Here is a 25,885-nt window from a genome sequence, read left to right on the forward strand (position 1 = left end):
TATAAATATATCCCATATATACAATATCAACCTATCAAGTATCCTCCTCCCTTCCTTTCTCTTCCCTTTATGTCTCCTGTTTAACTTACTGGCCTCTGCTACTAAGTATTTTCATTCTCACGCAGAAGCCCAATCATCTGTAGCTAGGATCCACATATGAGAGAGAACATGTCAGCCCTGAATTTTTTAATAATATCTATCAACTTCAACAATTTCTTCACTTTTAAAAAATTATTTATTTATTTTTGTTTTTCGAGGTAGGGTCTCACTCTAGCTCAGGCTGACCTGGAATTCACTAAGTAGTCTCAGGGTAGCCTCAAATTCACAGCGATTCTCCTACCTCTGTCTCCGGAGTGCTGGGATTAAAGGCATGCACCACCGCACCTGGCTCAACAATATTGTTAAAATATTTTTAACTTTGATTTATCTTTTTGAGAGAAAGAGGCAAAGGGAGTGAGAGAATGGGCACACCAGGGCCTTCAGCTGCTACAAACAAACTCCAGACACATGTATCACCTTGTGCATCTGGCTTATGTGGGTCCTGGGGAATTGAACCTGGGTCCTTTGGCTTTGCAGGCAAGTGCCTTAACCGCTAAGCCATCTCTCTAGCCCCTCTACAATATTTTTAATGAGATTATTAAATTTTTCAATATCTTATTTATTTAAGAGACAGAAGGAGAGAAAGAGATATAGAGAGCAAGAGAGAGAATGGGTGTGCCAGGGCCTCTAGTCCCTCCAAATGAATGTCAGACACATGTCCACCTTGTGCAGCGCTTATATGGGTACCGGGGAATCAAACCTGGGTCCTTAGGCTTTGCAGGCAAGCATTTTAACTGCTAAGCCATCTCTCCAGCCCAACTTCAACAATATTTTTGTAGAATTGTTTACTATGTAGTCTAACAAAATATTCCTAAAATTTTTAAGTTTTTAACTTAAAAATTATTTATTTATTTGAGAGAAAAAGAGGCAGAGAGAAAGAATGGGCATGCCAGGGCCTCCAGCCACTTCAAACAAACTTCAAACTCCACCTTATGCATCTGGCTTTATGTGGGTACTAGTATTGGGATATTGAATTTGAGTCCTTTGGCTTTGCAGGCAAGTGTCTTAACAGCTAAGCCATCTCTCCAGCCCCCTTTTAAAGAAATATTTTATTAGTTTTTAGCTTTTTTAATTAGTAGGATTCAACAAATGTCTATTTCCTTGCTAAAGTAAGGATGCATCAAGTCTCCATTAATAAATAGCTTGCTGATATGTAATTAAAAGTAGATATCACTTCTTTAGGCTTAGCATTGTCACAGATTCTTGTAATATCTATACTTTCTCTTTTGTAACCCTCACTGTATTTTCAGTCCCTGGTATGCTATTATTATCACTGTCTTTATTACTATTAGATTATAATGATCAAGTGTAATATTTGCTCTATTAATTCTAATATCCCTACTAAGCATCTAAAACAGAGTAAGCCCTTACTGTTTTCATAATTTCTGAATATTTAAAACTGGATTAAAAAATGGATTAATTTTTCTTTTTTTTTTTTTGAAATTGGGTCTCACTGTAGTCCAGGCTGACCAGGAATTCACTATGTAGTCTCAGGGTGGCCTCAAACTCACAACGAACCTCTTGTCTCTGCCTCCCGAGTGCTGGGATTAAAGGCGTGAACCACCATGCCCGGTTAAAAAAAAAAAAAGGATTTAAAAGGTTAAAGCTTAATATGTGATTTTTAGAAAGAGGAACTTAAGGACTTGAGAGATTGCTTAATGGTTAAGGCACTTGTCAGCAAAGTCAAAGGACTCAGGTTTGCTTCCCCAGTACACATAAAGCCAGATGCTCAAGGTGGCACACACATCTGGAGTTCACTTACAATGGCGAAAGGCCCTGGTGTACCCATTCTGTCTCTCAAATAAATAAAATATTAAAAGAAAAAGAAAGAGAAACTTAAGAAACTTAAGATTTATGCACTACTGTAGTCCTATACTCCAAAAGTAGAGGCAGGAGGATCATGAATATAAGGCCAGCCTGAGCTATACAGTCAAACTCTGTTTCAAAAATAATGAGGAACTGGAGAGATGGCTTACTGATTAAGGCATTTGCCTATGAAGCTAAAGGACCTCAGTTCGATTCCCCAGGACCCACGGAAGCCAGATGAACAAGGTGGTGCACGCATATGGAGTTTGTTTGTAGTGGCTGGATGCCCTGGTACACCCATTCTCTCTCTCTTTCTTTTACTGCCTCTTTCCCTGTCAAATTAATAAATAAAAATGAAATATTTTTAAAAATAATAAATGAACTGAAAATTGGACACCACTGCCTATTTTAGGCCTTCTCAAAATTTTGATGAACATAAAATTATAATGGCACATTGGAGAGCTAATGCACTTCCTATGCTAATGCTTCCTATGTAATCAAATTTAAAAGCAACTTATCAATCCTGAGAAATTTATGAATTTACCTGTTCTTTACATTAATCTGAGAATTAGAAGGTTGTTTAATATCATCTCCATAAGTAGACCATGGTGCATAGAAAAGTGATGAATCTATAGAATTTGCATATTCTGTTGATGAAAGTGGAGTATAGGTCTGCCTTAGATCTACATTGTCTTCATTCTGAAAATTTAAACAAATATTGGTATATTAGAGACATCAAAACTTTATTTGTTATAGTCATCAAAATAATAAGAAAGGGCTAGAGGCTGGGGTTAGTGGTGCACACCTTTAATTCCAGTACTTGGGAAGCAGAGGTAGGAGGATCGCTGTGAGTTCGAGGCCACCCTGAGACTACATAGTGAATTCCAGGAGAGCCTAAGATAGACTGAAACCCTATCTTGAAAACGCCCCCCCCCCAAAAAAAAGGGCTAGAGAGATGACTTAGCAGTTAAGGTGCTTGCTTGTAAAGCTTGCAGACCCAGGTTTGATTTCCCAGGACCTATGTAAGCCAGATGCATAAGGTGGTGCATACGTCTGGGGTTGTTTGCAGTGGCTGGAGGCCCTGGCATACCCAGTCTCTCTTTCTCCTTTCTCTCAAGTAAATTAAAACAAAATGTTAAAAAAAGAAAGCAAAGGAAATAACACAGGTGTTAGGAGTTGGGATAATTACATTCAAATCTAGACTTCATTATTGAAGAACTCTGTCAAAGGCCAGAGTAAACATAATGGCTTTGCTGGCTATTACAGTCTGTTGAAGTTTTTCATCACTGTTATAGTATCAAGACAACCTCAGAAAGTATATAAACAAATGAGCATGTCTTTGCAATAAAACTTTATTTACAAAAATTGAATGATTAGAGGAATGTTTACCATCTCCTGCTTTCCACAGGGCAGGAGTTCTTCATATTTTCTTTTCTGTCTTCCCCATGGTTTTTCCAGACCCACCATATGGGCTCTTAGGCCTCGTGGGGGTATTCATTTTCCTTCCCTTGGTTCTGTAATTCCCTAAATAAATATCATAATTTAATAATAAAAAACTATTGATCAGCTCTAGGCCCTTTGTTAGTTTTACTTATTATTTTTGTTTTGAACAAGTAAGTCATTCAAATCATAAAATTCACTTTTTTTTGGTTTTGCATCTGTGGTGTCCGTGTGTGTGCGTACATTTTCATATGTGTGTGGGCACATGAGTGCCATGTATGTGCATGTGTACAGGCTAGAGGTCAATGTTGAGTGTCTTCATCAGTCATTCTCTACCTTAGTTTTTTTTTTTTTAAACATATTTATTTACTTATTTGAGGGGGCAGGGTAGATAGAAAGGGCACACCAGGGCCTCCAGCCACTGAGAACTCCAGATGCATGTGACACCTTGTGCATCTGGCTTATGAGTGTTCTGGGGAATCAAACTTGGGTCCTTAGGCTTTGTAGGCAAGTGCATTAACTGTTATGTCATCTCTCAAGCCCCAGTTTTTTTTTAACTTTTTTTTTTTTTTTTGAGAGAGAGAAAGAGGCAGAAAGCAAGACAATGGGCATGCCACTGTGAGAACAAACTTCAGAGACGTGTGCCCCCTTGTGCACATGTGCAACATTGTGCACTTGCATCAGTATGCATTTGGCTTATGTGGGACCTGGTGATTGGAACATGAGTTCTTAGGCTGCACAGGCCAGGGCCTTAACAGCTCAGACATCTTTCCAACCCTCTACCTTAGTTTTTGAGACACTAAACCTGGAGTTCACTGATTCAGTTAGAATATCTAGCCAGCAAGCCCCAAGATACTCCTGTCTCTATCTCCCCAGTGCTAGGATTACAGATGCACATTGTTATGCCCAGCTTTTACATGAGTACTGTGGATCAAACTCAGCTCATGCTTGTGTGTGTTTATTTGCAGTAGCAAAAGACCCTAGTGCACCCATACTCATTCTCTCCCCTCCCCCATTTGCAACTAAATAAAAATGTATTTAAAAAATTTTAGGAGGGAGCTGGAGAGATGGCTTAGCGGTTAAGTGCTTGCCTGTGAAGCCTAAGGACCGTGGTCAAGGCTCGATTCCCCAGGACCCACGTTAGCCAGATGCACAAGGGGGCGCACGTGTCTGGAGTTCGTATGCAATGATTGGAGGCCCTGGCGCGCCCATTCTCTCTCTTTCTCTCTCTGCCTCTTTCTCTTTCTGTCGCTCTCAAATAAATAAAAATTTTAAAAAATTAAAAATTTTTTTAGGAGGGCTGGAGAGATGGTTTAGCGGTTAAGCGCTTGCCTGTGAAGCCCAAGGACTCCAGTTCGAGGCTCCATTCCCCAGGACCTATGTTAGCCAGATGCACAAGGGGGCGCACGTATCTGGAGTTCGTTTGCAGTGGCTGGAGGCCCTGGCGTGCCCATTCTCTCTCTTTCTCTCTCTGCCTCTTTCTCTCTCTGTCGCTCTCAAATAAATTAATAAAATAAACAAAAAAAATTTAAAAAAATTTTAGGAGCCTGGCATGGTGGCACACACCTTTAATCCTAACACTCAAGAGGCAGAGGTAGGAGGATCGCCATGAGTTCAAGGCCACCCTGAGATTACATAGTGAATTCTAGGTCAGCTTGAGCTAGAGAGACCCTACCTTGAAAAAACAAACAAACAAACAAAAACTTCTGCTGAATCCGGGCATGGTAGCGCATGCCTTTAATCCCAGCACTTGGGAGGCAGAGGTAGGAGGATTGCTGTAAGTTCGAGGTCACCCTGAGACCATATAATGAATTCCAGGTCAGCCTGGACTAGAGAAAGACCCCACCTCAAAAAAAACAAAAAAAAATTATTATTATTATTTTTTTTAGGGCTGGAGAGATTGCTTAGTGGTTAAGGCATTTGCCTGCAAAGCCTAAGGATCCAGTTTTGATTCCTCAGTACCTATGTAAGCCAGATGCACAAGGTGGTGCATACATCTGGAGTTTCTTTGCAGTGGCTGGAGACACTGGCATGCCCATTCTCTCTCTCAAATAAATAAATCTTTTTTAAAAATTTATTTATTTATTTGACAGCAACAGACAAAGAGGCAGGTAGAGAGAAACAGAGAGAATGGGTGCCCCAGGGCCTCCATTCACTGCAAAAGAACTACAGACGCGTATGCCCCCTTGTGCATTTGACTAACGTGGGTCCTGGGGAAACGAGCCTCAAACCGGGGTCCTTACACTTCACAGGCAAGTGCTTAACCGCTAAGCCATCTCTCCAGCCCAATAAAATAACTCTTTAAAAATTTATTTACTTATTTATTTGCAAGCAGAGAGATACACAAGTGCTGGGATTACATTTGTACACCACCAAACCTGGTATGTTCAATGCTGGGGATTGAACGTAGGGCTTCATACATTGCTAGGAAACTGAACTGAATTCCCAAGCCCTAATTCTAAAAATTTTTATTGAAAGCCTCCTTCAATGGTTGTTGTTTGAGGCAAGATTTCATGTAGTCCAGTCTGGTCTTGAGTTCAATGTGTAACCAAGGATGCTACTGAACTGCTGATTCTCTTGCCTCAGCTTCCTAAGTGCTGGGATTCTAGGTGTGCGTCACCACACCCAACTAAAGCCTACTTTAACTTTTTCTTTTTTTCAAGTAGGGTCTTGCTGTAGCCCAGACTGACTTGGAATTTATTATGTAGTCTCAGGGTGGCCTCAAACTCACAGCCATCATCCTACTGCTGCTTGCTGAGTGATAGGATTAAAGGTGTGTGCCACCATGTCTGGCTAAATTTTATTTTATTTTATGTTTTGGTTGTTTAAGGTAGGGTCTCATTCTAGCCCAGGCTGACCTGGAATTCACTAAGTAGTCTCAGGGTGGCCTTGAACTCCTGCCAATCCTCCTACCTCTGCCTCCCGGGTGCTGGGATTAAAGGCCTGCGCCACCATGCCCAGCTTTATTTTATTTTTTTAATATTTAAAGAGACTTTATTAGATTATGAGAAGGAAAGAGGAGGAAGTATGGACAACTCCTGCCATAAGGGGATAGAGAGCCCACCTAAGAATAGGGCCTCCCCAAATCTCAGCCCAGCCAGGCTGAGACGAGGGGGCCTATCAGAGTAGGTACCTGGAAATTCAAGGACATGAAAAGCCAAAAAAGAGCCTGGTTTATGTGGGTACTGGGGAATTGAATCTGGGTCCTTTGCCTAATTTAAACTAAATGTCTTAAAAAAATTTTTTTAAGGACAGGTTCTCACTGTAATGTAGGTTGAACTGGAACTCACTCTGTGGACCAGGTTCACCTTCCTCAACCTCTCAAGTGCTGGGATGAAAAATGAGTGAGTACACCTGGTTTTAACGAAATATCTTTGATATGCTAAATTGTAACATGTAATTTAAGACAATATAAATAAAATTAAACGGATAAAGAAAAATGCCTTTAAACTATCAAGTGTTTAAAATGAAATAAAAATATTTGAAATAATAATAATATAATAATAATTGAAATAAAGACTATTTAGATCTTATTAATAAGTATGAATTTTCTTGAATTGCTGATATACTGAAGACAAGATGGAAAGAAGAATCATGGAAAACCTTTTTCATGGGCTGGAGAGATGGCTCAGCTGTTAAAGGCACTTGATTGCAAAAACTTAACAGCCAGGGTTTTCATTCCCCAGTACTCACAAGTAGCTAGATGCAGTAAGTGGTGCATGTGTCTAGAGTTTGCAGTAGGCTGCACACTCGTATAAATAAGTATAAATACTCGTATAAATGCTACTCCCTATCTGCCTCCCTCTCTCTCCCTCCTCCCCTCCCTCTCTCTCAAAGAATAAATAAAACATTTTTTAAAAAGAAAGAAAATCTTTTCCAGGGCTGGGGAGATGGCTCAGCGTTTAAAGGAGATTGCTTTGCTTCCAAAGCAGGTGGCCCGCGTAAAAGCTACCCACCTAAAACTGGAAGGGCATTTGCTTGCAGAAGCAAGATATCTCTCTCTCTCTCTCTCTCTCTCTCTCTCTCTCACACACACACACACACACACGGAAGTAGTTCATTTTTATTTATTTGCAAACAGAGAGAGATAGAGATAGAAGAGAAACAGAGAATGGGTGCCCCAGTGCCTTCAGCCACTGCAAACGGATTCCAGATGCATGCGCCATTTTGTGCAGCTGGCTTTATGTGGGTCCTGGGGAATTGAACTCCAGTCGTTAGGCTTTGCAGGCAAGCTGAGCCCTCTCTCCAGCCCGGAAATATATTTAAAAAGGGGGGGGGGCTGGAGAGATGGCTTAGCGGTTAAGGCGTTTGCCTGCAAAGCCAAAGGATCTCCAGGACCCAAGTAAGCCAGATGCACAAGGGGGCACATGCATCTGGAGTTCTTTTTCAGCGGCTAGATGTCCTGGTGCGCCCATTCTCTCTCCGAAATTAATTAATTAATAATATTAATTAACTATAAAATTAATAAATTCGTTTACAGAGGCTAGATGCCCTGGCGCACCCATTCTCTCCGTTTCTCTCTCTCTCTCTCTGTTTGCAAAAAAAAAAAAAAAAAAAAAAAGAACTACTTCCGTGTGTGTGAAAGAGACCGTGACCAATATCTCTTGCTTCTGCAAGCAAATTATATCTATAGATAGATAAATATTATATATATGTTATATCTATCTATCTAGCTAGCTAGCTCTCAAACAAACAAACAAACAAAAAAACCCACCCAAACCTTTCATTTCCAAAGCCAATTATACATTTGCAAACTGTAGCTGAAACGTTTCTCCTCAGCTTTCTAGTTCTAACGTGGTGTTTTCTACCTAAGCGCTCATGGCTCCGGGGGCGTCGCTGCACGGTAGATCTCCTGCTTAGCAAGTGCCGGGGCCCGGGAGTGGGCTCCCCCCAGCACACACCCTCCCCTAAAGGGACGGATGATGGGGGGAGTGGGGGAGACAGGAGCTGGAGGAGAGACATCACCCCCAGACCCGTGCACTGGGGGGGGGGGGCTTGTGTCTGATTCAGCATCAGCGCGGGACCGACGCGTGGACTTTGTCAGTGGACCTGCGATTTGTAGCCGTCGTAGAAGGCCGCGGAGCCCGTCAGCATCACGCTGTTGAACACGTCGGAGAGTCGGCCGCTCGCGTCCAAGCCGAGGTTCCAGCAGCGGTTCGCAGGTCCGCGCATCGCCACCTTGGGCTGCTCGGGACCGGGAGAAGCGGGGAGAGACGGGGTGGGGTGAGGCGGGCGCGGCGGGGAGACGTGGTCATCGCGCCGGGCCCGAGGCGGCGCCCGGGCGGACAGCGGCCAAGCGTTCACCTCCAGGCCCCCCCCTCTCTCTAAGGGACGCCGAGCCCGGGAGGCTTCGGTCCCCGGGGCTCCCCGTCCCCGGCGCAGGCACGGGGATCCTTCACGTCGTCGCGGCCGTCCGTCCCGTCCGTCACCGCCCGGCGCCGTCGACCCGTCCCGTCGGGGGAGGGGGTGAGGGTGGGCTGTCCACCCGCGGCCATTCTCCTCCCACCCGGGGGCCCGTGTGCTGTCGCCAGCCTCCGAGCACGGCCACTACCTTGGGCCCCGCTGGTCGCCTCCGACCAGTTACCTCAGAACCCGTGACGTGCGCCCGCATCTCACCTCCATTGGGCTTCACCCGCCGCCACGGCCGCCGCCGCCGCCACCACGGCCGCCTGAAGGTACGGCTCCCGGGGGTAACGGGACGAAGGGGAGGGGACGTCGAGGCCCGGCTCCCTCAGCCCGCACCCCACCGCTGCCACCCGGGACGCCTGCCTGGAGCGGGTCTGTGGGGTGGGGGGTCCCCGAGCCGAGAGGATGGGGCTCAGAAGAAGCCGTTAACTTTGACGGGCCGGGGGCCTCGCGCGGCCGGGGCACTGGCGGGTCTGCCCCACCTTCTCTCATCTCGCACCTCTCATTGGCCAGCTGCCTGACCAATGGGCAACCAGCTCCCCGGGGCTGTTACCCCCTGGAGACAAGGCTGGGAAGAAGCAGTTAGCGCTCCTGGCGCCCCCGCCCCTCCCCTCCACCCCACACACCCCGGTTCGATCGCGGGCAACGTCTCATGCGCTCTTCCCGCTCAAAGTGGACGTGGTCGCCATTGGCCCGCAGGTTCCAGCACCAGCCCGATGATTGGCAAGCGGAGCCGCAGCCACCGCCAACTGGGTCTCAGAAGTGCTGGACGTGCTCGAGAGATTTGAGGAACGGCACCCCGGGGACAGCACGTCCACGTCTGCGCCTCGTTTCCCTCGCGGGTTCCCAGAACCGTTGGGAGCGGCCCAGAGGCCCCTCATGGAGTTAGGTGTTGGAAGGAAGCTAGCCCGTTCTCTGTTCTATGTCCAGGTTTCAGTTGAGATGAAGGGACTGGGGTGCTAACGTGACTCTTGAAGTTCACCCTGAACTTTTGTTGTTGTTGTTGTTATTGTTGTTGTTGTTGTTTTTCGAGGTCGGGTCTCACTCTGGCCCAGGCTGACCTGGAATTCACTCTGTAGTCTCAGGGTGGCCTCGACCTCACGGCGATCCTCCTACCTCTGCCTGCCGAGTGCTGGGATCAAAGGCGTGCGCCACCACGCCTAGCTTCACCCTGAACTTAAAAAAAATATATATATATAAGCAGCCTAAAGAGAGGCAGAAGGAAAAAGTGAGAATGGGTGGGCGCTCCAGTGTCTCCAGCCGCTGCAAACGAACTCCAGATGCATGCGCCGCCTTGTGCAGCTGGCTTCGCTGGGAGCTAGGGAATCGAAGCCCGGGTCGTTAGGCTTTGCGGGAAAGCGCCTTAACGGCTGAGCCATCTCTCCAGTTCCCCCACCTTTTAATTTTTTTTTTTTAAACCAGAAAGAAGCCATTCACAAAGGTATATAGGTAATCTGATTAGAGGGTGTGATCACCTCAGAAATGCAAAATTTTTATCCTCAGACAATGCTAAAACTATGTGTGCGCATGCATGTGCCTGCATGGAAATATTATAGTTGGCCGGGCGTGGTGGCGCACGCCTTTAATATCAGCACCTGAGGTTGGCAGAGGTAGGAGGGTGGCTGTGCGATCAAGGCCACCCTGAGACCACAAACTGAATTGCACATCAGCCTGCGCTAGAACAAAACCCTACCTTGAAAAGCAAACTGTAAGGTTCAGGAGTGACCAAGACCACGCAGACCACTCTGAAGCAAAGGTTGAAGCTTCTATTGGGGAAAAACACGAGCTGCCAGGACTGACTCTCAAGAGTGGAATAGTCAATTTGGGATTGCAGATAGTGGGCTTTAATAGAGCTCTTCAGTTAGGGGAAAGTGAGGAAGGGGGAAGTAAAAGAAAGGTTTCTTTAGGGGAGATCTAAAATAGGCAGGGTGGGACACCAGAACAGTAACGTGGTGTCCTGAGAGACAAGGGGGAGGAAACCTAGACCTGGGGGCATTGTTAGGCAAGGAAGGGATAGTGGCTGGATGGTACCTTCAAGAATGTGGATGTCCCACTCCCTGGGACCCACTCCCTGGTATCTGTCGCCATCCTGCCATATGGTGACTCCATTTTGAGGAAGCCCATCTTTTTTTTTTCTTTTCACAATTTTTATTAACATTTTCCATGATTATAAAAAAAAAATCCATGGTAATACCCTCCCTCCCCGCCCTGTCCCCCGCACTTTCCCCTTTGAAATTCCATTCTCCATCATATTACGGGGAAGCCCATCTTGACCTAACACAAACACAATTTAGTAACGTTAGAGGTAAAACACAGTAAGAACCTTTAAGGTGTTCATATTTAAAATCAAAATTGAGGGTTGCAGGGCTGGAGAGATGGCTTAGCGGTTAAGCGCTTGCCTGTGAAGCCTAAGGACCCCGGTTCGAGGCTCTGTTCCCCAGGTCCCACGTTAGCCAGATGCGCAAGGGGGCGCATGCGTCTGGAGTTCGTTTGCAGAGGCTGGAAGCCCTGGCGCGCCCATTCTCTCTCTCCCTCTATCAGTCTTTCTCTCTGTGTCTGTAGCTCTCAAATAAATAAATAAATAAAAATTAAAAAAAAAAATTGAGGGTTGCATAGATGGCTCAGCAGTTAAGGCAGTGGCTTTTAAAGCCCAACAACCTGGATTCCATTCCCCAGTACCCACATAAAGCCAGATTCACAAAGAGGCGCATACATCTGGAGTTCTTTTGCAGGCACTGGAAGCCCTGGCATGTTCATTCATTCCCCCATCTCTTTTTCCTTCTGTCTCTCTCCTTGCAAGTATTTTTTAAAACTTGAGAAGTGACAGTGGAGTGCTCAGCACTGAGACATCTCTATCATACCTTCCAAGGTTCAGGGCGCATTGTGGAAGAGGTGGCAGGAGGAATGTAAGAGTCAAAGGAAGGGTAGGACTCCTTACAATGCACTCTTCCAGGCACAAAATAGCCTGGATATCCATGACCTCGTGCCTGGCACGACCTACACAAGACCATTATAATGAGAAAAAAGATGATGGCATCAAAATTAAAGAAAGACTAATTGAGGGGGGATATGATGGAAGGTGGATTTGTGAAGGGGAAAGTGGTGGAAGGGAGGGAATTATCATAGTTTACTTGTCTATGATTATGGAAACTGTCAATAAAAATGGAAAAAAAAAAAAACCAAAAAACCTTGGGGCCTGGAGAGATGGCTCTGCTGTTAAGGTGCTTGTCTGCAAAGCCTAATGACCTGGTTTCAATTTCCTAGTACTCACGTAAAGCCGGATGCACAAAGTGGAGCCTGCATCTAGAGTTCATTTGCAGCCACTGGAAGCTGTAGCATGCCCATTCTGTCTGTCTCTCTTTCTATTTTCTCTATCTCTCTCTGCTTGCAAATAAATAAATAAAAATTTAAAAAAAATTTTGAGGCAAGCCCAACAGACTGTCCCCCCTTTTTAATGTGAGAGTAAGTGAGTAAGAGTGTGCCAATACCTCCAGCCAGTGCAATCTAACTCCAGATACATGTGACCCCTGGTGCACATGGGCGACCTTGTGTGCTTGAATCACTGTGTGTGTCTGACTTATGTGGGACCTGGAGAGTTGAACATGAATCCTTAGGCTTTGCAGGCAAACGCCTTAACCACTAAGCCATCCCTCCAGCCCTAAAAAGAAATTAAAAAAAAAAGTATTATAGGGCTGGAGGGATGGCTTAGTGGTTAAGGCGTTTGCCTGCAAAGCCAAAGGACCCAGATTTGATTCCCCAGGACCCAAGTTAGCCAGATGCACAAGGGGGCACACGCATCTGGAGCTTGTTTGCAGTGGCTGGAGGCCCTGATGAGCCCATTCTCTTTCTCTCTCTCTCTCCCCCTCTTTCTCTGTCAAATAAATAAACACACACACACACACACACACACACACACATATATTTTGAGGTAGGGTCTCACTCTAGTCCAGGCTGACCTGGAATTCACTATGGAGTCTCAGGGTGGCCTGGAACTCATGGCAATCCTCCTACCTCCGCCTCCCGAGTGCTGGGATTAAAGGCATGGGCCACCACATCTGGCTCCAAATAAAATATTTTTAAGAGCATTATAAAATCAAAACTTGAGCCACGTGTGGTGGTGCACACCTTTAATCCTAGCACTCAGGAGGCAAAGGTAGGAAGATTGCTGTGAGTTTGAGACCACCCTGAGACTACATAGTGAATTCTAGGTAAGCCTGGGCTAGAACGAGACCCTACCTTGAAAAACAAAAAACAAACCAAAAAACTAAAAATCAAAACTTGAGACACAACTCATTTAACTCAGGCACAACTGGAAATAGGACAGGGAGATGAGTTTTAGTGCCCCATATTTTCCTGATAGTATTCCAGATGTCTACTCAGGTTGTGTTTTGAAAGCTGACTGACTGGGTCATGTAGCCATACCAATTAACATTTCTTTTTTTTTTTTTAATTATTTATTTATTTATTTATTTGAGAGCGACAGACACAGAGAGAAAGACAGGTAGAGGGAGAGAGAGAGAATGGGCGCGCCAGGGCTTCCAGCCTCTGCAAACGAACTCCAGACGCGCGCGCCCCCTTGTGCATCTGGCTAACGTGGGACCTGGGGAACCGAGCCTCGAACCGGGGTCCTTAGGCTTCACAGGCAAGCGCTTAACCGCTAAGCCATCTCTCCAGCCCCCAATTAACATTTCTGTACTGAAGCAAAATGCTGACCTTGGGCCTCATTCCCCCATTGCAATAAGAGTGTGTATTTCCCTCTCCCATACTCACCAGGAGATTTTTTTTTTTTGAGGTAGGTTCTCCCTCTAGCCCAGACTGATCTGGAATTCAGTATGTATGTGCTCTCAGGGTGGCCTTGAGCTCAAAGTGATCCTCCTACCTCTGCCTCCCAAGTGCTGAGATTAAAGGTGTGTGCCACCACACCTGACTCACCAGAAGAATTTTTAAAATCTTCCAATCCCTTTATGTACTTTTGTGGTAAAATATACCTTCTTCCTCTTCTTCCTCCTCTTCCTCCATTCTCCTCCTCCATCTTTTTTTCTTTTGAGACCAGGACTCACTCTGTAGTCCAAGCTGTCCTGAACTCACTATGTGAACTAGCCTGTCCTTGAACTCATGGCAATTTGTGTGCCTCAGCCTCCTGAGTGCAATTAAAGGCTGGGGCTGGAGGCATGGCTTAGCAGTTAAGGCATTTATCTGCAAAGCCAAAGGACCCAGGTTTGATTCCCCAGGACCCACATGAGCCAGATGCACAAGGGGGCACACACGTCTGGAGTTTGTTTGCAGTGGCTGGAGCCCTGGCTCCCCCATTCTCTCCCCCTCTTTTGCTGTTAAATAAATAAAATAAATAAAAATAAAAATTATATATATATATATATATGACATATATATTCCACTAACCTTAAACAGAAGTTTTGTACCCCAATAAGTAAAAATCAATTCCTCTTCTATCCTCTGGCAACTACCATTCTATCATTGAATTTGGAATTTGACTACTCGTTTCATATAAATGGAACCGTATATTTGTCATACACTATATACATCATGCACTAAAATTTGTCCTTTTGGGGATGATGTACTTTTAAGTAAAATGTTGTTAAGGTTCATTCATTGTGTAGCATAATTTTTTCTTTTTTTTTGAGGTAGGCTCTCGGTCTAGCCCAGGCTGACCTGAAATTCATTATGTAGTCTCAGGTTGGCCTCAAACTCATGGCGAATCTCCTTACCTCTGCCTCCCAAATGCTGGGATTAAAGGCCTGAGCCACCATGCCTGGCACATAATGAGAATTTTATTCCTTTTATGACTGGATCATGTTCCATTATATGAACATACCATTTTGTTTATGCATTTATTTGTTATTGAGCACAAAAGTTTTTCTAGCTCTTTTACAATTTTAAATTAGGCTGTTATGAACACTGAGAAGCAAGTATATGACTACCTTTGTTGTTTTTTTAAAATTTTTTGTTTATTTTTATATATTTATTTGAGAGTGACAGACAGAGAAAGAGGCAGAGAGAGAATGGGCACGCCACTGCAAATGAACTCCAGATGCGTGCGCCCCCTTGTGAGTCTGACTAGCATGGGTCCTGGGGAATCAAGCCTCGAACCGGGATCCTTAGGCTTCACAGGCAAGCGCTTAACTGCTAAGCCATCTCTCCAGCCCTGTTTTTAGTTTTTGGAGCAAAGTCTTACTTACTCTAACCCAGACTGACCTAGAACACATAGCAATCCCCCTGGCTCAGCCTCTTATGTGCTGGTATTAAAGGTGTGCACCACCATGCCCAACTCCAATTACCTTATTTACTTATTTATTTAAAAATATTTATTGGGCTGGAGAGATGGCTTAGTGGATAAGCGCTTGCCTGTGAAGCCTAAGGACCCTGGTTCGAGGCTCAATTTCCCAGGACCCACGTTAGCCAGATGCACAAGGGGGCGTAGGCATTTGGAGTTCATTTGCAGTGGCTGGAGGCCCTGGCACACCGGTTCTCTCTTTCTCTCTCACACACTCTTTCTCTCTCTGTCACTCTCAAATAAATAAACAACAACAAAAAATATTAATTTTTTTTGGGAAAGAGAGAGAGGCAAATGAGAGAGAACAGGTGCGCTAGGTCCTCTAGCCACTGCAAACAAACTTCAGATGCATGTGCCACCTTGTGCATGTGGCTTATGTGGATACTGGAGAATTGAACCTGGGTCCTTAGGCTTCTCAGGCAAGTGCCTTAACCATTAAGCAATCTCTCCAGCCCTATTCATTTAGTTTTAATTTTTAATTTTTAATTTTTTTGGTCTTTTGAGGTAAGGTCTCACTCTAGCCCAGTCTGACCGGGAATTCTCTATGTAGTCTCAGGCTGGCCTCAAACTCACAGTGATCCTCCTACCTCAGCCTCCCAAGTGCTGGGATTAAAGGTGTGAATCATTATATCTGGCTAAATTTTTATTTTTAAAAAATATTAAAATATTTTATATTGATATCAGGTGCTTCTTCCATTGCTCTAACCTTTTATTTATTTATTTAGTTGAGGCAAACCCGACAGACTGGCCTTTTTAAAAAAATTTTTTTGTTTTATTTTTATTTATTTATTTGAGAGCAACAGACAGAGAGAAAGAGGCAGAGAGAGAGAGAGAGAGAGAGAGAGAGAGAGGGAGAGAGAGAGAGAGAGAATGGGCACACCTGGGCTTCCAGTCACTGCAAAAGAACTCCAGACACGTATGCCCCCTTGTGCATCTGGATATCATGGGACCTGGGGAATCAAGCCTCAAACCGGGGTCCTTAGGCTTCACAGGCAAGCGCTTAACTGCTAAGCCATCTCTCCAGCCCCCCTTTTTTCTAATGCAAGAGCACAAGAGCAAAAGTGAGCGAGAGAGAGAGAGAGGGAGAGGAAGAGAATGGGCACGCCAGGGCCTCCAGCTACTGTAATTAAACTCTAGACTTTGTGCCCCCTTGTGCCCATGTGCGACTTTGTGTACGTGCATCACCTGTGTGTCTGGCTTATGTGGGATCTGAAGAGTCGAACATGAATCCTTACGCTTTGCAGGCAAGCGCCTTAACTGCTCAGCCATCTCTCCAACCAGCTGGCTCCGGGGATGGCCTGTCCCTACTTCCATGCACGAGGATTACAGGAAGCTGCCATGCCCACCCAGCATTCACTGGGGAACCAAACTCCAGTCCTCATGGTAGCATGCCAAGTGCTTTGTATCCACTGAGCCATCGCTCCAGCCTCCTCTGTAGCTTTTAAGCTACAACTCTTTAACCTAATAATACCCAAATCTCAGTGGTATTCTGATTTAAAAGATAATTTAGGACTGAAGAGATAACTCAGTTGCTAAAATTCATGCCTTGCAAGTATGAGGATCCTAGTTCTATACCCAGTATGACTTAAAAATGCTGGGAATAAGCCATGTGTAGTGGTGCATGCCTTTAGTCTCAGCACTCAGGAGGCTGAGGTAGGAGAACTGCTGTGAATTTGAGGACAGCTTGGAGATACAGAGTGAGTTCCAGGTTAGCCTGGGCTAGAGTGAGACGCTGCCTGAAAAAAATAACAAGGGCTGGAGAGATGGCTTAGCGGTTAAGGCACTTGTCTGCAAAGCCAAAGGATCCCGGTTCTATTCTCCAGGACCCATATAAGTCATATGCCCAGGGGCGCATGCTTCTGAAGTTTGTTTGCAGTGGCTAGAGGCCCTGGCATGCCCATTCTCTCTCTCTGCCTCTTTCTCTCTCCTAAATAAATAAATAAATAAAATATATTAAAAAGTTAAAAAAAAAATAACAACAAAACTACTGAGTGTGTGGTGGCACACACCTGGAATCCCAGAAGTAGGGCAGCGAGGCAGGAGGATCCCTGCAGCTTGCTGGCCAGCCAGACTAGCCTAATTTTTTTTTTCTTTTTTTCTTTTTTATTATTTTTTTTTCAAGGTAGGGTCTCACTCTAGTCTAGGCTGACCTGGAATTCACTATGGAGACTCAGGGTGGCCTCGAACTCACGGCAACCCTCCTACCTCTGCCTCCTGAGTGCTGGGATTAAAGGCATGCACCACCAGGCCCGGCTTTTTTTCTTTAAAAAATATTTTTTTTTGTTCATTTTTTATTTATCTATTTGAGAGCGACAGACACAGAGAGAAAGGCAGAGAGAGAGAGAGAGAGGATGGGTGTGCCAGGGCCTCCAGCCACTTCAAACGAACTCCAGACGCGTGTGCCCTCTTGTGCATCTGGCTAACATGGGTCCTGGAGAATCGAGTCTTGAACTGGGGTCCTTAGGCTTCACAGGCAAGCGCTTAACCGCTAAGCCATCTCTCCAGCCCTATTTTTTTTTTTTTTAAGGTAGGGTCTCATGCTAGCTCAGGCTCACCTGGAATTCACTGTGGAGTCTCAGAATGGCCTTGAACTCACAGCAATCCTCCTATCTCTGCCCCACAAGTGCTGGGATTAAAGGCATGTGCCATCATGTCTAGCTACGAAAGAAAGAAAGAAAGAAAGAAAGAAAGAAAGAAAGAAAGAAAGAAAGAAAGAAAGAAAGAAAAATATACACCAGAGGGCTAGGATTTAGCTAAGTAGGTATAGAGCTTGTCCAGAGAGAGGGAGAGAATAGGCATGCCAGGGTCTCTAGTCACTGCAAACGAACTCTAAACTCCATGTGCCACCATATACATCTGACTTACATGAGTACTAGGGAATCAAACTTGGGTCCTTAGGCTTCATAGGCAAGCACCTTAACTGTTAAGCCATCTCTCCAATCTCCAAAAAGTTCTTCATGTGTTAGAAAAATTAGTAAATCTACCACTGCAAGGGCACTCCAGACAAATGCGCAACCTTGTGCATCTGGCTTACATGGGCCCTGGAGAACCGAACCAAATCCTCTGGCTTTGCAGGCAAGCACCTTAACCACTAAGCCATCTCTCCAGCCCAAAGTTTCCCTTTTTTAGTTCCAGAGCTTTGTGTCTAGCTTTAAAAAAAAAAAAAGTCTCTTAGCACCCAAGATGATGCAAAGTATCACCAGGCTTTCTTCTCTTTTTTCTTTTTTCAAGGTCGGGTCTCACTCTAGCCCAGGCTGACCTGGAATTCACTATGGAGTCTCAGGCTCGTCTCAAATTCATGGCAATCTTCCTACCTCAGCCTCCCAAGGGCTGGGATTAAAGGCATGTGCCACCATGCCTAGCCAATTCTTTTTTAAAATATTATTTATAAATAATAATTCATCATTTTTCTAAGTAATTTGAGAGAAACTATGGGCACACCAGGACTTCTTGTCACTGCAAATGAATTCCAGATGTCACTTTGTGCATCAGGCTTTATGTGGGTACTGAGGAATCGAAATTGGGTTTGCAAGATAGGACCTTTAACTGCTGAGCCAGCCATCCAGCCATCTTCCTCAGCCCTCTTTCTACAATTTTTTTTTTTTTTTTTTTTTTTTGAGGTTGTTTCTCCCTCCAGCCTAGGCTGACCTGAAATTTACTATGTGGTCTCAGGCTGGCCTTGGATTCATGTTGATCCTCCTACCACTGCCTCCTGAGTCTGGGATTAAAAGTGTGTACCACTATGCCTGGCTCAAGTAACTTTTTTCTCCAGTTATCCAGTTGTTCTAATAGCTCTCACTTTCAGAGGATTTCAGTCCATAATGGCAAGGAAGGCATGGAGGCTCAGCTCAGCTCCCAGGTGAGTGCAGGCTATTCACATCACGGTGGACCAAGAAGCAGAGAGCAAGTTTGAAAGGTCTACCCATAGGGACATGCTTCTCCAGCTAGGCCCCACATCCTAAAGGTTCCACAGTGTCCCAAAATAACATGCCATCTGGGGAACAAAGATTTCAAAGTATGAGCCTGTGGGAGACATTTCAGATTCAGACAATAACAGCTAGCACTAGAGGATCATTGCTTTTCTCATACATGACTTACTGCATTCCCTGGTCATGCTTTCAAGGATCAAGTTCATTCCTCGCTTTGTTATACTCTTGATGCAGCCTGGAGTCACATGCTGCCTGACCCACTTGTTATAACTGTTGCCTTGGCTGGAGCTGGCACTGGAATATGGAATTAAAGCCAGGCTCAGTATCACTGTGAGGTTGGACGACATCATTTTCCTAAAATGGAGAGCAAAGTGAGTGTCTGAGCACCATCGCTTCTCAGTCTGCCTACGCTTGGCCTCTTCCTATTTCCTGACGTCTGAAAATGTGTGAAGCTCAGAGATGTCAGAGAGCCCTTCCTGGAGAAACCGAAGTTTAAATGAATCAGAAACACATGAATTGGCTTTCCCTCAAGATGGAAAGGAAAATACAGAGAGGAAAGACCAGATGGGTTTTTAAGTATAGAAGCAGGATTGGAACATTTTTGGCAAACCCTAATCAGTCCATCACACCCAGCCCAGACTTCCCTCCCCCCACTCACACACAGCTGCAAGGAGCCAGGCCACCTCTGGGATGAGTGGTCACCAGCCTGTAGATGACTGTGGAATCAGAAAGCATGAACTCCTGATGCAGCAATGCTACTTAGAAATTCTTTGGGCTTTTCTCTAGCTCAGGCTGACCTGGAATTCAGTATGTAGTCTCATGGTGCCTCAAACTCACAGCAGTCCTCCTACCTCTGCCTCCCAAGTGCTGGGATTAAAGGTGTGTGCCACCATACCCAGCTCTGGACTTTTCTTTTAATGAAAGAAAGAGAGAGAGAGAGATAAAGAGAGAGGGAAAGAGGCAGGCTATGGAGATGACACAGTGAGGTAGTTACTCTGCAAGCATGAAGACCTAAGTTGATATCCCCAGAACCCACATAAAATGGGTGCTTATAATCTCGGCACTGGGGAGTTGGAGACAAGTGGATCCCTAGGACTTGCTGGCTAGCTAGTCTAGCTGAATCCATGAGCTATAAGTTCATTGAGAGACCTTGTCTCAAAAAATAAGGTAAGATGGGTATGGTGGCACACACCTTTAATCCCAGCACTCGGGAGTTAGAGGTAGGAAGATAGCAATGAGTTCAAGGCCACCCTGAGATCACATAGTGAAATCCAAGTCAGCCTGGGCTAGAGAGAGATCCTTCCTCCAAAAACAAGTGTATTTATATAGTAGAACTCAGCTGAGGAAGACACCCAGCATCAACTTCTGGCCTCCACATGAATCCACATGCGTATAATTCATGATTGGCAAAACTTGGAGGCAACCAAATATGTGCCCACACACATGAACATGCATACACACCATGCACACATACATATGCAAAAAAGGAAGAAAAGAAAGAAAAATGGAAGGGAGGGAGGGAGGAAGAAACTTACATGCATGTGTGAAGCCCTGAGTGCAACCCCAGCACTGGAAAAAAGGGGGAGACCAGGAGTGGTGGCCTACACCTGGAATTCTAGCACTTGAGAAACTGAGGCAGTATGGTTACTAATTTGTAAGCTTGAGGCCAGCTTGGACTACAGAGTAAGAAAAAAAAAAAGTGTAACCTTGACTGATCTGGAACTCACTGGGTAGCTGAGACTAGTTTCAAAGCCATGGCTAACCTGCCTCAGCTTCCCAAGTGCTAGAACTGCAGGTATGTACCACCACACCTTTCTCTCTTTCTCTCTCTCCTGAGTCTTTGAGACAGGCACTGTGGTGCCGAGGCTGTTCCCAAACTCCTGGGTTCAAATAACATTCCTGCCTCATGGATAGCTCATTTCTTTTTCTTTTTCTTTTTCTTTTTCCCCCCCAATATTTTATATTCTTTAATGTATTTATTTGAGAGACAGAGGGGAGAGAGAGAGAGAGAGAAATGGTGAAATGGTAAAAGCATGTTTAGTGTTGTAACAAAACATCAACATGTCTTCTGAAGTAGGCTTTGTGCTCCCACAGTGAGTCCTGCTGCTGCGCATGCTGACCAGCATTGTTGAATTTGGATGTCCCTGATGACATGACACGGAGTGTCTCTCACGCAGATACTTCACATCTATGCGTCTTTTTTTTTTTTTTTTTTTTTTTTTCCTGAGGTAGGGTCTCACTCTAGCCCAGGCTGACCTGGAATTCACTATGTAGTCTCAGAATGGCCTTGAACTCACCACAATCCTCCTACCTTTGCCTCCCCAGTGCTGGGATTAAAGGTGTGCACCACCACACCAGGCTCTTTTTTTCTTTCTTTCTTTCTTTTTTTTTGAGGTAGAGACTCACACGATAGCCCTGTCTGGCCTAGAACTCGTGGCAATACTCATTCTCCAGCTTTCCAAGTGCTGGGATTAGAGGCGTGAGCCACCACTCCTGGTGTACCTGGCATTACAAAAAAAAAAAAATAGAGGGCTGGAGGGATGACTTATTGGTTAAGGAGTTTGCTTGCAAAGCCAAAGGATCCTGGTTCGATTCCCCAGGACCCATGTTAGCCAGATGTACAAGGGGGCGCACATGTCTGGAGTTTGTTTGCAGTGGCTGGAGGCCCTGGCGTGCCCATTCTCTCTTTCTCGCTCCCTCTTTTTCTGTCAAATAAATAAAAATAAAATATTTTTTAAAACTAAAAAAATATAGAACAGAACATATTAGAAATGATCAGAGGGCATCAGTAGTAGGAAAAGAAAACAATGTCTTCAGATGCTTTTCTCCACCTATTTAGCTGTATCATTATATGTGACCTAAATCTCATGTACCAGTGCGTAAACAGGTCAAAAATGTCTAAAGAAACTTCATCCAATCTGTCCTCAGTTTTTTTTTTTTTAATGTGAGAGTGCAAGAGAGAGAGAGAGAATTGGTGCACCAGGGCCTCAAGCCACTGCAATCGAACTCCAGACCCATATGCCACCTTGTGTGCACGTGCTACCTTGTGCATGTGTCATCTTGTGCATCTGGCTTACATGGGACCTGCAGAGTCAAACATGGGTCCTTAGGCTATGCAGGCAAGTGCCTTAACCACCAGGCCATCTCTCCAGCCCAAGACTTGGGACCTTTTTTTATTTTTTTAAATTTTTTGTTTATTTATTTATTTAAGAGTGACAGACAGAAAAAGAGGCAGATAGAGACAGACAGAGAATGGGTGTGCCAGGGCTTCCAGCCACAAGCAAACGAACTCCAGATGCGTGCACCCCCTTGTGCATCTGGCTAATGTGGGTCCTGGGGAATCAAGCCTTGAACTGCGGTCCTTAGGCTTCATAGGTAAGCGCTTAACCACTAAGCCATCTCTCCAGCCCAAGACTTGGGACTTTTGAACAATGTTTAAAGTTGGTAAAGACTACGGGGACCTTTGAAGTTTGTCTGAATGCAATTTGCATTGTGAGATGGTCAGGGGTCTATGGAGGACAGGGCCTAAATGTGGTGGTTTGAATGTGAATGTGTCCACAATAGCCTCAGGGATTTTTTTTTTTTAAAGATTTTTTTAAATTTTTATTTATTTATTTGAGAGTGACAGACACAGAGAGAAAGACAGATAGAGGGAGAGAGAGAGAATGGGCGCGCCAGGGCTTCCAGCCTCTGCAAACGAACTCCAGACGCGTGCGCCCCCTTGTGCATCTGGCTAACGTGGGACCTGGGGAACCGAGCCTCGAACCGGGGTCCTTAGGCTTCACAGGCAAGCGCTTAACCGCTAAGCCATCTCTCCAGCCCGCCTCAGGGATTTTTGATTAAGGTTAAGCTTCCTACTTAAGTCTCCAATAGCCAGATGTTTCAATGTCAAAATGTCTGTGAGCAGACATTTCTTTCTACAATGGGCAGAGACAGAGGTTAATACAAGATGCATAGGTGGTAAAAATGCCAAGAATAAGTGACTGTAGCTTCTGTACATGACATGGCTGTTACACTCATGAACTCACAGCAGTTGTGGTTTGGTACACAAGACTGAGCCCATCAACATCTCATCATGGATGGAGGAAGGATTCATTAGGCCTGACCTCCCACAGTAGATAATGGCAGCTAAGAGTAGCTAATGGGAGACAGAGTCATGTCTAGTGGTGTAGTCACAGGTAAGTTGACCATTCCACAGTAAATAACCTCCCACCCATGACCATACAAGCAACCCTAATTTAACTCAGTGGGTAGAGAAAAAAGGCATGAAAGTAAGATGGGAATTAATGGAGAAGGATGTCAGTGGGAGGGGAGGGATAAGAAAAGGTGGTGGCACACGCCTTTAATCCCAGCACTTGGAAGGCAGAGGTAGGAGGACTGATGTGAATTTGAGGTCACCCTGAGGCTACATAGTGAATTCCAGGTCGGCTTGGACTAGAGTGAGACTTTATCTTCTAAAAAAACGAAAGAAAGAAGGAAAGAAAGAAGGAAAGAAAGAAGGAAAGAAAGAAGGAAGAAAGAAAAGGTAATTTAGGAGGATGGGATCAGAATACATTATACACATGTATGAAACTATCAAAAAAATTAAAAGTTAAGCTTGGCATGGTGGCGCATTGCGGGGCTCCTTCCCGCACAGGTAGTGCCGAGGGAAGGACCAGGCCTGCTGGTTCCTCCCTGGGGGTTGAGGGGATGATGAGCGTCGGACGACCCAGAAACCTCTCCTGGCCACCGGAGAAAAACCACACTGAGTCGGGAGTCTTTGCAATGCAGGAACAACTCGCTTTATTACTCTGAGCAGTTGCCTATATCATGTTGGGGATGAAGGCGGGGATTTTAGGATGGGAGAAGAGGTAAGGGCCAATAGTAAACTTTAACTATTGAAATGGTAATTACAATTACCACGAGGAAGTAGCAGGCCAGAAGCCCTTAGGCATCCTGCTGAGTCATAGCTGGCCAGAGACAGGTCGCCAAACTTTAGCTAGGCTCAGGAAGTTCCACTAGGCCTCACGCCTAGGCCTTTCAGGGCCCAACAGCGCACGCCTTTAATCCCAGCACTCGGGAGGCAGAGGTAGGAGGATCACTATGAGCTCGAGGCCACCCTGGGACTACACAGTGAATTCCAGGTCAGTCTGGGCTGGAGTGAGACCTACCTCAAAAAACAAAAACAAAATAAAAAGATAAAAAGGTAATAAAAATACCTGGGAGCAGGCACCAGGTGGAAGAGTCTGCAATAGCCTGAGATAGGAGGACATGAACCTCAACAAGAGAGGTGGCAGCAAACAGATAAGACAAAGCAGGAAACTGAGGAGAGACATTTTAATGAAAAAGAACAGCAGAACTTAGAGACTAAATATACATGGGGAATTAAATGAAGGATACATCTGGGGCTGGGGATGTAGCTTAGTGGTAGAGTACTTGCCTGAGTGGATTCTCAGTACCATTAAATTAATTAGGTAATCAATCAATCATTAACTTAGTTAACTCATTCATCAATCCTATATATATATAATTTGTTTTGTTTTGTTTCAAGGTAGGGTCTCACTCTAGCACAGGCTGACCTGGAATTCACTCTGTGTTCTCAGGGTGGCCTTGAACTCATGGCGATCCTCCTACCTCTGCCTCCCTAGTGCTGGGATTAAAGGCGTGTGCTACTATGCCTGGCTTTAATATATATATTTTTTATATCAAAGTTGAGTTTTTATTCCACTTTTTTTTTTTACAGGGATATACTATCATGTCTATCATCATGTACAAATAGAGAGCCCCATGAATGAATGGACACAATGGAAAGCACATTAGCAATAAAACTCAGTACTTCCAGTGCCTAACATCAGATCCCTTCTTCAAAAACACAAGGAACTTAAACTTCATCTTTGTAATACTGCATCAATAAATATATTTTAAATTTATTTATTTGAGAGAGAGAGAGGGAAAGAAGCAAACAGAGAGTAAATGGGTATGCCAGGGCCTCCAGTCACTGCAAATGAACTTAGAATCATATGCCACCTTGTGCATCTGGCTTACATGGGTACTGGAGAATTGAACCTGGGTCTTTAGGCTTTGTAGGTAGGCACCTTAACTGCTATGCCATCTCTCCTGCCCAGTGTATAATTTTTGAGACAGTCTCATGTAGCCCAGACTAGCCTGGAACTTGCTATGTAGCCAAGGATGACCTTGCACTCTCTCGACCTATCTACTCCTGTCCCAAATCTGTCCTTCCTTCAGTCCTTCCATTATCATCAACAGCAATTTTCTCAGCTCAGAGTCAACCTTGATCACAAACGCTCTCAATCCCCATCATGCTCAATTGATCACTAACACCTCATGCTTCTATTCCTAAATCATATATTCTCTTCCTTCTCTCTGTCACCTCTGAAACTCCCAACATTATCAACCTTCTGAGATGACTGCAGTTTGCTTCTACCTCTGCTCTTGGTCATGTTAAGTCACTCAGTGACCTTTCTCAGACACCATCTTGTCTCTCTCCTGCTCAACAGCCATCAATGGTTTCCCACTGCCCTCCCAGTCAAACCCCAAAATTCATAACACAGGTACAAAGTCTTCCCAGAGAGGCTAGTGCTATTTCTCCTGGCACATCTCTCTCCTTCAAAGCGCTGCCTCACTTGTTTCTCCCTCTAGCCTTGTAGTGTGTTCATTTCTTTGACCTGGAAGGCTCCCCTCGCTCAGGACCCTCTCCCTGCGCCACACGCACACCAACCTGACTGTTCTTCAGCGTCACCCTCTGGTTTTTGCTGACTCCTCGGTCTAAATAGGTCTCACATTCACTATCATAATCCTCTCTCATTTAAAAATACATCCAGGCTTAACAGTTAAGGTGCTTGCCTGCAAAGCCAAAGGACCTCGGTTCCATTTCCCAGGACCCACGTAAGCCAGATGCACAAAGGGGCTCTTG

At 44.9% G+C, this 25,885-nt stretch overlaps 1 protein-coding gene across 1 annotated transcript in view; it reads right to left on the minus strand.

The window, feature by feature from the left end:
• The window catches only part of Meioc (meiosis specific with coiled-coil domain), a 29,246-nt gene extending 19,614 nt beyond the window's left edge, over window positions 1-9,632 (minus strand). Inside the window, exons 1-4 of the mRNA XM_045159563.1 lie at window positions 9,408-9,632; window positions 9,060-9,125; window positions 8,395-8,529; window positions 2,450-2,604 (exon numbers count right to left, since the gene is read on the minus strand). Coding sequence (XP_045015498.1) covers window positions 2,450-2,604; window positions 8,395-8,529; window positions 9,060-9,125; window positions 9,408-9,632 — 581 coding nt within the window. The remainder of the gene's footprint in view (window positions 1-2,449; window positions 2,605-8,394; window positions 8,530-9,059; window positions 9,126-9,407) is intronic.
• Window positions 9,633-25,885: the final 16,253 nt, after the last annotated feature.

This window comes from Jaculus jaculus, chromosome 9, assembly GCF_020740685.1.
Source record: "Jaculus jaculus isolate mJacJac1 chromosome 9, mJacJac1.mat.Y.cur, whole genome shotgun sequence".
In the NCBI taxonomy this organism is placed as follows: Eukaryota; Metazoa; Chordata; class Mammalia; order Rodentia; family Dipodidae; genus Jaculus; species Jaculus jaculus.